General features: G+C 27.2%; 1 protein-coding gene and 1 pseudogene across 1 annotated transcript; one reads left to right on the top strand and one right to left on the bottom strand.

Annotated features, from left to right (window-relative positions):
- The first annotated feature begins 669 nt into the window (after positions 1 to 669).
- Positions 670 to 3709, top strand: LOC111279363 (primary amine oxidase 1-like; annotated as a pseudogene).
- Positions 3710 to 8531: 4822 nt separating this feature from the next.
- LOC111279729 (amine oxidase [copper-containing] alpha 2, peroxisomal-like) lies at positions 8532 to 12276 on the bottom strand. Its single transcript, XM_022866755.2, has 4 exons — positions 11358 to 12276; positions 10490 to 10874; positions 10290 to 10403; positions 8532 to 9370 (listed from the first exon to the last, which is right to left on the bottom strand). Exons 1-4 carry the CDS (start codon positions 12191 to 12193, stop codon positions 8633 to 8635), a joined length of 2073 nt encoding a protein of 690 aa, XP_022722490.2. The 5' UTR covers positions 12194 to 12276; the 3' UTR covers positions 8532 to 8632.
- Positions 12277 to 15251: the final 2975 nt, after the last annotated feature.

Here is a 15251-nt window from a genome sequence, read left to right on the forward strand (position 1 = left end):
AAATATTCACTTCTAGATAACTAATATTCTTACTTTTAATAAATAAATTACTATAAAATACATTAAATTACTATTAATCAAATTAAATTAAATGAATTAAACAAAAAATAGTTTTCTTTTATACTATAAGTTTTAATAGGTTACAAAACAAGACAATTTAAAGACACCCTCTATATATATATATATATATATATATACATATATACATATATATATAATAATATATAATTTTTTTGTGAAAGGAATCTGACAATGAAGGCTAGCAATTTTTTTTTTTTTTGTTATTGAAACAATTAAATTAATTAAATTTTAAAATTTTGACTTTTCACCCAAAATCGTAAGGATTTTCCCTTGACTATAAATAGTTTATTGGAAAGAGACAATAAATATTAATACAGTTCCTTATATATTCAAAACAGTGAGCTTTCTTAAACCATAACTGTTTGGTTAATTTTTTTGTTTAGAGATAACCGTAGAAATATATCAAGAGTTCTTTTTTTTTATTTTTTATTTTGTTACATAATCTGATCTAATTAATACATATAAAAATATTTGGATTCTCAGTTATTAGGTTGTCCTTCAATTCCTAGATTCGTGCTCGGTTAATTAGAAAGTTAAGATTTGGATCTTGGCCTATTTAATCCCTTGTAACTCTCGTAATGAAATAATAAGAAATTATTTTCCCTTTTCTCATCCATGACTATTCCATTATTGGTTCTAGCTTTTCTGCTACAATGTTGTTCAAGTCTTAGCCTTTATCATCCCTTAGATCCTCACACCTCCGGTGAAATCAACCAGATAAAGCTCATAGTTGATAAGACTAATCTTGCTTCTCTTACTAATCTGACATTTCACTTCGTGGATCGAAGAACCAGATAAAAAAAGATGTTCTTAATTGGCTATCTTCAAACAAGCAAAATAAGAATGTTCTTACTTGACAAGCCAAGGTGGGGGCTCGAGGGGGAGGTGAGACTCGGGAACTTGTTGTACACCTGGCCTTTGGTTCAATCAAATCGAGCCATGTCTATACTGGTCATGGTTATCCTCCATTCACGTTTAATGAGTTTTTCCAGGCCTCTGCAATACCCCAAGTACAAGAATTCAATTCTGAAAACGGGTTTAAACTTGTCTGAAGTTTCTTGTGTACCACTCACTGTTGGTTGGTATGGAGAAAAGGTCACAAAAAGAGCTCTTAGAGTGTCGTGTTACTATAGATGAGGCTCGGTTATAGTACGTTTGGATTGAGGGGAGATGAAGGAAAAGAAAGGAAAGAAAAGTAAAGTAAAGGAATGTAAAGGAAACAAAATCCCAATTCTTTTGTTTGAATAAATTTTTAATATAAAAAAAACGAAAGAAGTGTAAATTAAATAATTTTTGGTTTTTCTTGTAAATTCAATATTTTTAATATCCTAATTTAAAGGAAAAGCTAGGGAAATGAAAGTTGAAAAATAATTTTTTTATAAAAAGATTATTATGTCCATCTTTTTATTAATACTAAAATCCTAATAAAAAAACTTAAGTAGATCACAATTATCTTGTAATTTTTTTAAAACCATCTCTTTTTTCAAGTAAGTTTCATATATCTCTTTTAATATAAAAGTTTTTTTTATAATTTTTTGGTGATTTGATTTTGATGAATTGTTGAATATGAATAGATAAATTTTTTGAGTTTATGAGATGATAGATTAGCTCAAAATCCATTAATGAATGTTTGTAAAATATATTTTTGTTTCACTTGATTAAAAATTATTTGATATAGTAGCAATTATGAGATCAGACAAGATAACAAATATATTATAGTCCAGGATTGTTTTAAGATCACAGGTAATGAAATGTTATAATTAAAAAAATTTATTATAATAAATCATTTTTTTTTCTTTTTCACTCTTTATCCAAACATTGATTGCTAAAATTTTTTTCCTTTTTTTTCCTTTATTAATTTTAATTATCCAAACAAGGATTACATATATCATTTTAAAAAAAAAAAAAAACTTTTTTTTTATTTTTTTTATTTTTTTAATATTTATCCAAATATAACGTTAATGTCTATGCAAGGCCTATTGAAGGAATTAGTATTTTTGTTGACGTTGATTCAATGCAAATCACAATGTACATTGATAGATTCAAAGTCCCTTTGCCTAAAGCTGAGGGAACTGATTTTCGATCAAACCAGAAGGCTTATTCTGTCACCTGTAATTTGACAGAAAAAGGGTTCAAAATCGAAGGAAACATTGTCAACTGGGGTAACTGGAAATTCCATGTTGGGTTTGATGCTCGGGCAGGGATTGTAATATCAACAGCTTCTATTTTGGATGCAAAAACAAACAAGTCCAGACAGATTCTATATAGAGGTCATGTGTCTGAAACCTTTGTTTCATATATGGATCCTGAAAGTGAATGCTATTTCAGGACATTCATGGATATTGGAGAATTCGGTTTCGGACGATCTGCCAGCACTCTCCAGCCATTAATTGACTGTCCAGAGAATGCTGTATATTTGGAGGGGTATTGGGCGGGAGCTGATGGACATGCACAGAAAATGGAAAGGGTTATTTGTATATTTGAAAGGTATTCTGGTGACATTGCCTGGAGACATGCTGAAATTAATAATCCTGGAAAAGTGGTAAGCTAATCTAGTCTGCCGGTTTTAGTAAGGTTACAAATGATTTATTGATTTTGATTTGAATTGACTTTTTCATTGTTTGACAGATAAGGAGTGGGCAAACAGATAAAAGTTTGATTGTTAGAATGGTGGCTACCGTGGGAAATTACGATTACGTGCTTGATTGGGAGTTCAAGAACAGTGGCACGATCAAAGTTGGGGTAAGATTCAACCTTAAGTACGGTCGTAAAGGAACGAAATGTTCTCAGGTAAACAAATTTGATTTTTATTTATTTATATTTATTTATTAAATATAATAAATGATTATAAACATTTAAATATTTTTTATATAAACAAATAAATCACGAATATAATAAAATTTATTCATTTTATTTTTTTTTTTTACATCCTTGAGATTCAACGTAATTACATGGGTTTTGCTTCTCAGGTGGATTTAACAGGAATACTATTGATGAAAGGCACTACTTGCACAAGTAACAACCAGATATCGACTAACTTTCACGGCACGTTAGTAGCGGACAACATCATCGCCGTTAATCACGACCATTTCCTCACATATTACCTGGATCTTGACGTTGACGGTAATGCTAACTTCTTTGTCAAGACCAAATTACAAACGGTAAGAGCAACGGACTTCAGCGCTTCTCCAAGAAAAAGTTACTGGGAGGTCGTTAGAGAAACCGCCAGAAGGGAAGAGATGCACAGTTTCGGCTTGGCTTAGAGCCGGCTGACTTGTTGATTGTAAATCCAAATAAGAAAACAAAGCTTGGAAATGAAATGGGTTACCGGTTAATGCCTGGAGAACCGGCGACTTCTCTGTTGGCTGAGGACGATTATCCTCAAATTAGGGCATCTTATACCAAATACCAAGTTTGGGTGACTGCCTATAATAAGTCAGAGAGGTGGACTAGTGGTTTTTATGCTGATCTAATTTTTTTGCATATTATTGGTAACATCTATAATTTTTTTGCAAATCTAAGGACATTTATAATACATATATTTCTTTTTCTATTCCAATCATCATTATTCTTTTTTACAATTAATTCTTTTATCTCATTAAATTCTAATACTCAAAATTTATTTTAAAAAATCTATCCAAACAATTCTATTACAAATGTTATTATTTTAAATTAATAAAATTTTAAATATCTTCATTTCAAAAAATTTGAAAAATTTTCATCTAAATGCACTCTAAAAATATTTGAATTTGCAAAGCTTTTTTCTTTTACTATTAAGATAATTAGAAGCAATGTAGAATTTTTAAAAAATAACTAGGATGCCAACGTCTACATCCAAATTTGACAAATTTTTTTAATGAAATTATCAGTACAAAGAAAAATTATAATCATAATAATATTACATTTCATATAAGAAATCAATAAATTAAAGCAAGTAAACAAAACAATTAACGAAATAATATATAAATGGATAGATAAATCTAAAATAAACTATTAGATTAAACTTAAACAAGATAAGACTTAAATTTAAAATCTTAAAATTTTGGGAGCATATCACTTATAATAGTTGTAATACAATTAACTAATTACAACTCAAAATTTGAGATCCATCAAAATTTTATGTGAAACTTACATTTATAAACGATGAACCCTTGTGTAAATTTTTATTTTGATTAGACAAGTATAGTATTGTAGTAAAAAGAATTACAAGTAATATGTTTTCTAAAATTTCAGGGTTCCATCCTTGTTATTAGAAAAGGATTCATTTAAGATGACGAGTAGAATATTTGCTTATTTTTAAATATTCCTAACAAAAACTCTTTAATATTAAGATATCCATAACTTTTAATTAAAATTGTTTGAAAATATATTCTAATTATCTATTTTAGTAACTATTTATTTGGCAGCTCTCTGATTAAAAATTCTAATCCGAATTCAACCTATTAAAAACCAAAGTGATAGACTCATCAATAGTACAAAATAAATTCAACATTGATAACCTATTTCTTTTTATTCAAACAAAAAATAACATATAAATTAAATATGAAATAAAATCCAACATTTACAAAAGGTTTAAATCTCTCCATTTGTAAAGATGGAAAGTTTTTCCTCTTTAAAAAAACCTATTGAAATGGACAGCCGCACTAAAAAGGAATATTGATTAACAGTTTTGGATAGCGGATATCATAACTCAAACCCTTACTAAATTTCAAGCAGTGAGAGATATTATTTTCATTATCCATATCTTATTCGTATTCATTTATATATAACTATAAGAAAAAAATATTAAATATTTAATTTTAATATTTAATATTTAATATTAATATTTAATATTAATATTTAATATTTGATATTTAATATTTAATATTTAATTTTAATATTAAAATTTAAAATGTAATATTAATATTAATATTAATATTAATATTTAATATTTAATTTTAATTTTAATATTAAAGTTTTATTTTAATTTTTAATTTTTAAAAAATTTAATTAGATCTCTAATTGTCTAAAGTTATATTAATTTGGTCTTTCTTTCTATAAAACCATTTAAATTGATTAAAATTATCAACGGGTGCCATGTGGATGATGCCAGCTGACCTCTTGCGTGCCAGATGGAAGGATAAAAATAAAATTTTACTTAAAATTTAATGACCAAAGATGTTACTATCTTGATTTTTTTTATATTTTAAAATAATTCTATATAATATTCAAAATACTAAATTTTATTGTAATATAATTTTTTTTCTTAATTTTCTTATTAGGAATTATATTTTCACAAATTAAAATTAACTTAAAATTTTTAAAATCCCTTTGAAAAATTTTTATTATTTTAAAAAATTAAGTAAAAATATCTATATCGATTTAAAAAAATCAAATATAAAACTCCATCTCATTTTAAAATATTAAGTAAAAATTTCTGCATCATTTTTAAAAAAATAGATATATTAATCTATTGATAATTTTTTCTATTGAAAATTTTATTTTGAATCTATTTTTATTAAAATATTATATTTATAAAAAATTTAAAAAATAGACAATTAGAAAAGTTCATAACATTATGATCCAGCCAATAAGAAAAATCGAGTTATTAAAAATAATATTTTTATTTTCTATAAATATAAATTTTAATAGAAAATCGATTCAAAATAGAATTTTTTGGATAAAAAATAAATTTATAAATAAATTAATACATCTATTTTCTAAAATGATGTGAAATTTTTTACTTAATTTTTTAAAATAATACGAAAATTTTAATATGATTTTCTATTTTTAACTTAATTTTAATTTTTTAGGGTTTAGGGTTTAGATTTTAAATTTAATATTTTATAAATTATATTTTAAATATTAAAAATAAGATTTTTTGTTAATTACTTTTGTTTTTATTTTAAATTTTAAATTTTTTCTTTTTTAGAAAGTATATTTAACAAAATATTCTTGAAAATAGATTTTTTGGGTAGAAATTAAGGCTTTGTTTGGTTTGAAAATTTTATTTTTATTTTCATTTTCTAGAAAAGAGTTTTTATTTTCTATTTTTCATTTTCTAAAAAATGTATTTGGTAAACCAAAATAAAAATTATTTTTTAAAATGAAAAAATAATGAAAAAAATAAAATATTCAATAATAATATTATTAATGGCATCTAATTATAAATATAATATATATTTATTAATTAATGGCATTAAAAAAATTCAAATATGGTTAACTTGTCAAAAAAAGTACTATACATTCCCTTATTTTCTCAATTGAAAATAACTTTTCTTTTTTTTCATATTTCACTTCTTTTTCATTCTTGTTTTCAAATTTTTTTTTCAATTATCAAACACGGTTTCACTAAAATTTTTTATTTTTCAAAAAAAAAAAAATCTATTTTCTAAAACCCAAAATTACCTAATATTTTCTATTATTATTTATGTATAAAATAATATTTTTAATAAAAAGTAGAAATATTTGTTTTTAAAATGATACAAACTTTTGTAAAAAGGATTTTGAAAATTTAGCTTAATTTTAATTTTTAGAAATCTATTTTATATTGAGAACACAAAAATATTTAAGTAATAAGTTATGTGTTATAATAAAAGTATTATTTTAAATTTTAAATTTTATAAAAATAAATATATAAAAAATCATTAGTCCATAAATTTTGAATAAAATTTTATTTTGGTCCTTCTATTTGCCACATTAGCTAGCTAATGTTATTCACATGGTGCCAGCTAATATTTACTATCAATTTGGATAGTTTCGTAAATAGAAGAATCAAAGTAGGAAAATTTTGGGTAATTAAAGATTTGATTAGAATTTTTAAAAAATTAAGAACTAAAATAAAATTTGACTCAAAATTTAAAAATCACGAGTGTTATTTACTCTGAAATGTATCACTGAAGGTAAATAGCACTCGTAGTTATTAAACTTTAAGTTAAATTCTATTTATTCTTTAAAATGTTTTAATTGGATGTCTAATTGTTCAAAATTATCCTATTTTGATTTTTTTATCTATGGACCATCTAAATTGATGATAAATACCGGTTGACAACATGTGTATGATGCAATTTTCATTTCACGTGGCAAATAGGTGGATCAAAATAGAATTTCGCTTAAAATTTAGGAATCAAGGATGCTACTATTTCAAATTTTTTTATATTTCAAATATATTTTATAAAATATTATAATATATTTTATTAGTTAAATATTTTTAACGAAAAATAAATTTTCAAAAATTAAAATTAAGTTAAAAATTTTAAAATGCTTTTAATCAAAGAATTCCATATCTTTTTTAAAATTAAGTAGAAATTTATATGTCAATTTAAAATTTTAAATAAAAAATTTCATATCTTTTCAAGATATTAACTAAAAGTTTTCAAATCAATTTAAAAATTTTATTTATTAATGTATTCATAATATTTTTCATATTAAAAAATTATTTTGATTGTATTCTTATTAAAATTATATATTAATATAAAATTAAAAAAAAAAATGGCTCTTACCTCCTTTGATCAGGTAAGGAAAATAAAACAAGTTAGTGAAAGTAATATATTTTTATTATTTAAACATAAATTTCTTAATTAAAAAGTATATTAAAAATAATTTTTTAAAGAAAATAGATTTTGGAATAGATTAATAAATTTATTTTTTAAAAATGATATTAAAAGTTTTACTTATTATTTGAAAATTATATGAATTTTTCTAATTTTTAAAGCTGATATAGAAATTTTTATTTTTTTAAAAAAATGATATGAAAATTTTTACTTAATATTTTAGTTTTATTTGAAAATAAACATTCTATTAAAAATAGTATTTTATTGATAAATAATGCCACAATAAAAGTTAAAAGAATAAATTATAATATTTAATAAAATATATATGAAATGCTAAAAAAATATTTTTTTTCTTTAATTATTTGTATTTTTCTTTTGTGACCCTTTTTCTCTTCTTGATAAAATATATTAGAAAAGGAAAACAAAAAATATTTAATATTTTATAGAAAATAAGTTTTGTAGATAGAAAATAACATTTTCTATTATGATTTATTAGTAAAATAATATTTTTTTAATATAATATATATAATTTTTCAAATGACTTGAATTTTTACAAAAACGATTTTAATCACTTAATTTGAATTTTGGAATATCTATTTTTGTCAAAAAAAAAAACTTAACTAATAAATTATATTGCAATAAAAAATATAAAAAATTATTGTAAATTTAATATTTTATAGAGTAAATATTGAGATAGTTGCATATTTGATCCTTACATTTTGAATAAAATTATATTTCAATTCCTTCGTTTATCACGTGAGAATCTCACATCTACAAGAGGTGACATTATCTACATGACATCTATCGGTATTTATCGTTAATTTAAATAATTTTATAAATGGAAGGATTAAATTAAAATAATTTTGAGTAATTAAAAATTTTTAAAAATTAAAAATTAAAATAAAATTTAACTTAAAGTTGAAAGAGTAAGAGTGCTATTAACTCTATTTTATTACTGAAAATAGGATGGGCATTATATTCCCAATGAAGTAGCCATGGTTTTAAAGGACAGCCCCAGATCATGCGGTGCAATTAGGCCAGCTTAAATGGTGAGGAGGTTTGGTTTTCAGCACAGGACTATACTCAAAGAAATTAGTTGGTTTGAGCTCAAATCCACCACTCAAAGTTGGCATCACTGGAAAATCTTCCTGGCAAGGGACATGGTGAAACCCCAACGTGTACCATAACACTATATCCCTGTTCTCAATTCTCCTATTCCTGTTGGTCCACACTGCTAAAGTATCATCTCCTCGACTCTGATCAACATATCGCCCGCCAGCCCATTTCTCAGACTTGTTATATGGAGTTACCCACACATTATAATTTGTGAAGGCAGCTCGGATTTGTGGGTAGTCATCTGCCGCTAGGAGTGGCCCTACGGCTGGTCCTGGAAGCAAACGATACCCAACCTTGTTTCCAGGTTTAGTTCTCTTGTTTGGGTTCACCACTACGAGCTCTGCTGGATTCAACCCAAGTTTAATCCTTGCATCTGCTTCTGTCTTAGCTATTTCATGTTCAACTGTCCAATAACTTTTTCTTGGTATGTTCTTGTCTGTGACTCGTTTGGTGACCAAATTAGTCTTGACAAGGGAATTGGAATCACCATCAATATCAAGATCAAGATGGTATGTAAGGAAATGATCGTGGTGTATAGCAATGGTATTGTCTGCTATTAATGTACCATAGACTTCCTCTTTTATTTGATCAATGTGGGTGTATGGCACAGCCATCACTTCTACCACTCCTGTTAGCCCAACCTGTGGAAGAGAGCAGATAGAAACTTTTGGGTATTTTCTTTTAGGTACGTGGAAGGAATTCGAATATGGAATTAAAAAAAGATAACAGCAATTATGTTATGTTGGCTGTGAGAACGAAAATGGGGAAGAATGTAAAACTTTTTAATTTAATTATAGAGATTCAGAAAAATATGTATTATTTTCCAGTTTAATCAATAAATTATTATTTTATTATTATCAAACGGAGTTCTAGATGATTTTGATGTTAAAACATGAACAACGTGTTTGCCACGTATAAAAAGGCCAAACAGATAGGATAGGACTAAATTAATTAAAATAAAACAATTTATCCTCGAGTGGTGTACAATAAAGATAGAGGGACCGAAGAAGAGATAATAAATCTTTTCTTGGCCCAAGAAAATCTGTCTATAGGCTATGTCTCTTAGTGGACGAGGAAGCCCTAGCAGCCATAGACCATTGGACCACTGAACCAGATATGGACTACTCTTTCCGAATAGGTCAGGAAGCCAAGCCATGTAGTGGCAGTAATCAATCAACTTCATTCGTTTTTTCATTTTCATTTTCATTAATCAGGCATATAAAAAAAGGATTCGTTTTTAATGTTTCAGTATATATTTTATCAACTTGATCATATTTATGCCTAGATCATAAGAAAAACTTATATTAGACCCTGACTGCCCAAATTATCAAAACTCTAGCATGGACATGGAAAGTTTTAACAATTTTAAGCGTACATTATATTAACAAATTAAAAGTACAACATAAAATTTATCTCAATTTATTCATATAATTATTTTAAAAAATAATAATTAATAGTTTTAAATTTTAAATTTTAGTACTTGCAATCTCTTTTTCATATTTTCATCTTACAAACTCATTTATAAAAAAAAAAAAAGTTGTAAGTGAAAAAAAATCATACCTCAAATTTGATGGATCCACTTGGCTTGAATTCCCAATCAAGGATATAATCATAGTTGCCCACAGTTGCAACCATTCTCACCACAAGGCCAATCTCGGGTCTCACCTCTCTGATCTGCACACATCAAAATTGTTAATGTTAAGTCAATTTTCAACAGAAAAAAAAATCACTAAAAAAAAGAGTCATTAAGAATTATAAACCTCTTGATCTCGTAGCTCTGACTCAGTATGTCGCCACATTACATCCCCAGGATGTCTTTCAAATATGCAGATTACATTTGACACTTTGACAGGTTTGCCATCTTGGCCTGCATAGTAACCATCGATGAAAACAGCATTGGATGGACAATCGTTGAGGGGTTCCAATGAAACGGCATAGAAACCGAACCCGAATTCGCCACAGTCGAAAAATGTTACGTGGTACCATTCCTCGGTTGGAGCCTGGTACGGAACGAAGAGCTCGGAGATGAATGATCTATACATCACTTGACGGTATTTTTTCATTTCAGCATCGTAGATGGAAGCTAGAGAGATTACTGGACCAACTCGAGCATCAAATCCTATGTGGAACTTCCAGTTTGCCCAGCTGAAAAAATACAAAAATTTTAATGAAAAAAAATTCCAATGCTATTTTTATATGATAAATGTATTGTTATCTTTTTAAGCAATATTTGTTATTTTGATACAAAAATTATCATGTAAATAAGTATCGAAAAATAAAAAATAATTAAACATAACTATGTGAAGATTAAATTTATATAAATATATTTAGTACCAAATTTTTTAAAAAATCAATTATTTGATATATTACTATCATATTCATTACTTTTTAATTATTTATTAAAAAATTATTATTTTACGTAAAAATAATTTTAATAATTTTAAATTTATTTATTAATTTCAAAAATGAAAATTATTCTAAAAATTTTGTTACATATAAATTTTAAAATATCGGTTATTAGAAATAGAAACAAATAAAAGACAATAATATTGGAAAAGATATAAACCCTACTGGCAGTTATTAAAAATATCAGTCAAATTGGATCTATAGCTAGTCTCACACTCTCACCTGACAGTATTTCCATCAATTTTGAACCCTGTTTGGCCCGGTGGTGTGGGCGGAGCAGCGTTGAAACTTGGACCGAACGGTGATGTTAGCTTGGATGCTCGATACTCGGTTCCCTCTGCTTTCGGCAAAGGAGCCACAGCTCTGTCGATGTATTCAGATATCTTCATTTCTTCAAGATTGACAGACATGGATATCCCTTCTATTGGTCTCAAATACATATTAACTGTCCCATTCAAATAGTAACATGAGACTTTCAGCTCTCTTTTAGTCTTCTCTTCTCCATACCAACCAATTGTTTGAGTAGAGCAAACAACTTCAGATACATTAAGCCCTCTTTTTCTAATTGAGGCTAAAAATGGTTCATGTTTGAGTGCTAAGTCGGCTGCAGCTTCTTGTTCCTCAATAGTGAGTAAAGGGTAGCCAAATCCATTGTAGACTTTCTCAGAAATGATGGAACGTTTTGACAAATCTACTATAAGTTCACGAGTTTGTTGGTTGAGCCTGATGACGACCAAAGCCTGGCGCGGTGGGGGGTTGGTGGTGGGTTTTGATAGCCATGATTTTACAGCTGGTTTCTCTGGCTCCTCTAAGCCTACATACTGGAAGGTTAACTTGTTGTTCGAGCTAAGGTAGGAATGGTTCACGATGGCTCGAACCTTGAGTAGCTCGGATGGAGTGAGGGAGTCTAGTGGGTGGGGCTTAGAGTTGATTGGGGATAGAAAGAAGATGAAGAAGACGGAGAAGAACAGTCCTACATTCAACGTTGAAGCCATTGTTAGTGTGGAAAACTTAGAGTTTCTAATTGCCCTTAAATAGAAAAATAAGCAATGCATCATGGACCAGGTAAAAAACCAAAGTAATAAGTAGATTTTCTTTTTATTTTTTGGTGCTTAAAAAATAGAAGGTGAGGGAAGGCTTTCTTGTTCTAAGATTAAACTGTAAGTCTCAAAGAGGAGGTATATTAAATTTAAAGATTATTCATTAAAGGAGATCGTTGATAATGAGATTTGAACGTATCACTTACAATCAAAATATTTAAATCTTACCAATTCAATCAATCCATGTTGGCTACTCTTCCTTTTTATTTTTATTTTTATTTTTATGTACAAACATTTTAGTTTCTTATGGTAAATGAGCTCTTTTTCAATTTTTTTTTTTTTAACTTTTGAAGATGTTATAAATTAAATTTTGATCATTAAAATTAAAAATTTAACATTTTCTCCACAAAATATGTTATTCGATCATAAATACTGTATATTTTGAAAACTAAACAAAATATGACTTCTTAAATAAATTATAAAAACTTCAATCACACAAAATCAAGTTTGCTAATTAACCAAAACAAAATTTACTCGTGCTCATAGACATAGAGGAATGATTAATTTATTAACAAAGACTTGCTTTTACTTTTTTGGAAAAATACAAAGAAAATGGTACAGTAAAAGTAAATATAAATACCCTTATCTTTTAAGGTTGTCTCCTTATATCTATATATATATATATATATATATATATATATAGATAAAAGAGGATGAAAATTAACAGGATCACTTTCCCATCATAATAGAAAGAACATCACCGATTCAAGGTATTGTATGGCGCCCAATTATTTTACGACCTCAAAAACCATATGTTAAAAAATAGAGAGAAAAAGAAAGGAAAAAATTAATCTCTTGTAGACACTGATTTTATTCGGGTCTACTATTAATAATAATAATAATAATAATAAATATATATTTTAAAAATAATTATTAATTTTATAAAAAAACAAAAAAGAGAAACAGAAAAAGACAAAAAATAGGGCGGATGATGCCTGGCACCAGCCAGCTTGTAGCCACCACTAGCTATCCACGCTCACTAGCCTACAGCCACCTTATAGCCACCACCTGTTCCCCTTTTGAACTCCTTAAAAACCCCCAACTTCTTCCCCTTGATCTCTCTCTCAGACCCCCTCTCAAAAAAACCTTCGGACCCCCTCTTTTCAAAAACTCTCAGACAAGGAACAGACCCCTCTCGAAAAACCTTCAAACATATCCACAAAACCTCCAAACCTCTTCCTTCAACAACCCCAAACACCATACCAAACCCATACCCAAACAAAAACGCAAAAACAGAAACAAAAAACAAAGATAAATAGTCCTCCCCGTAAGGAGGAACCTCAACGCCAGAAAGCCCTGTAAACAAGCAAAGAAATCATCAGTGTCCTTTTTATAAAAATAAAAAAAAAAAAGAGAAAAAGAAAGGAGACTAAAAGCTTTGAGCCCCAATCTACACCGATCGGGGCTATTTCTGGTAAAACGGATGTTAGATTCAGGAAGAGTGCGTTGAAGAGCGCTTCTGGGAGTATTATTGAAAATTTTCTGCCACCGGCAACCCCACCGGTGGTGACCCAGACGACGGCCGGTGTGGTGGTCCGATGACCAGACGACGAGAGCCCGGAGCTCTCCCTCAGAGCTCTCTCCATCTCTCTTTTTTTTTTTTTTAAACGGGAAAAGAATGAACACAAATTTTTTTTTCGTTATATATAAAAGACTAAAGAGCAAAACGACGTCATTTTAGCCAAGAAAGATCGACGCGTGGACCCAAATCCGACCCGAGATCCGTTCAAACTGATCCGCCAACCCGCTTCAGCCAACCTTGAACCAGTCCAAACGAACTGCCAGTGAACCGATCGAACCGGTCTGAACCACCAGACTGCCTGAACTACTAATTGAATAGTCAAATCGGTTAGACCGATCTAGACCAACGTTGATCGGATCGTTGACCAGTCCGATTTAAGTAAAATTTTTTTTTTAATTTTATATTTTTTATATATTATTATTTTTATTATTTTAAGTATTTTATATATACATATTGATGCATCATAAATTTTTAAATTTGTTAAAATAAATATTTAATTGTTTTAATAATAATAAAATTGAAAACAAGTAATAATTAAAAATATATATTAAAAATGCTCAAAATATAATTATTATTATTACTATTATTATTTTTTGCCTAGATGTTGGAGGGAATAAAAAATATTTTTTTAAATAAATAATTTCGCCTAGATGTTAAGGAATTATTATTAATAAATTTTCATAAAAGAAATATAAGAAATTTTTAATTAATTTTTAAAAATCATTAAAATCGAACTTACTTCGAAAATCCACCTAGATGTTGGAGATTTTTAGAGATGTTCGTATTTTCTTAAAAACGAAACCTTAAACACTAATTATTAATTTTCAAAATCCTAGGTTTTTAAAACTCCTTAAATCCAAATCCCTAAAATCCAAAATCCTAAAATCCAAAACTCTAAAATCCGAATCTTCAAAATCTTGAAACCTTAATCTTTAAAACCTCTACCCAAGCTCTTACTCAAAACATTCTAAAAATCTTAAGGATACGTGTGAAAATTCATTTGAAGCAATTTATTCTCAAATACCGCCTAGATGATGGGGTATTTAGGAAATTTTACTTCGTTAAGTCTTTTCACATGATTTCTTAATTCGCATTAATAATAAAATTAATAAATAAAAAGTATAACAGTAAATTGGGATATTAAATATAAACAATTGCACCTAAGCTCTGCCTAGATGTTGGAGAGTCAGGGTGGTGTCATTATACTTAAGAATCCAACTTTTAAATTGCATCTCATCCTACATAACATTCATTGGCATACATACGTTAGCATGTTATTATCAGTAATTTTTTACACTATTATGTCTTTAATTTTTAATTCATTATTTGATGATAAAATATTTTATAATAAAAAAGAATAATACTTAAAAAAAATGTGATATTACAAAATAAAATAAATATAGCATTCCGAAAAAAATAATTCTTGGTACTCTGCCTAGATATTGGATAGTCACTAATAATTTTTTATAAAGAGTATTATTTCATTTTAAGGAT

The sequence above is a fragment of the Durio zibethinus genome, chromosome 27, assembly GCF_047325235.1.
Source record: "Durio zibethinus cultivar Kanyao isolate XHJ-2024 chromosome 27, ASM4732523v1, whole genome shotgun sequence".
NCBI classification, from domain to species: Eukaryota; Viridiplantae; Streptophyta; class Magnoliopsida; order Malvales; family Malvaceae; genus Durio; species Durio zibethinus.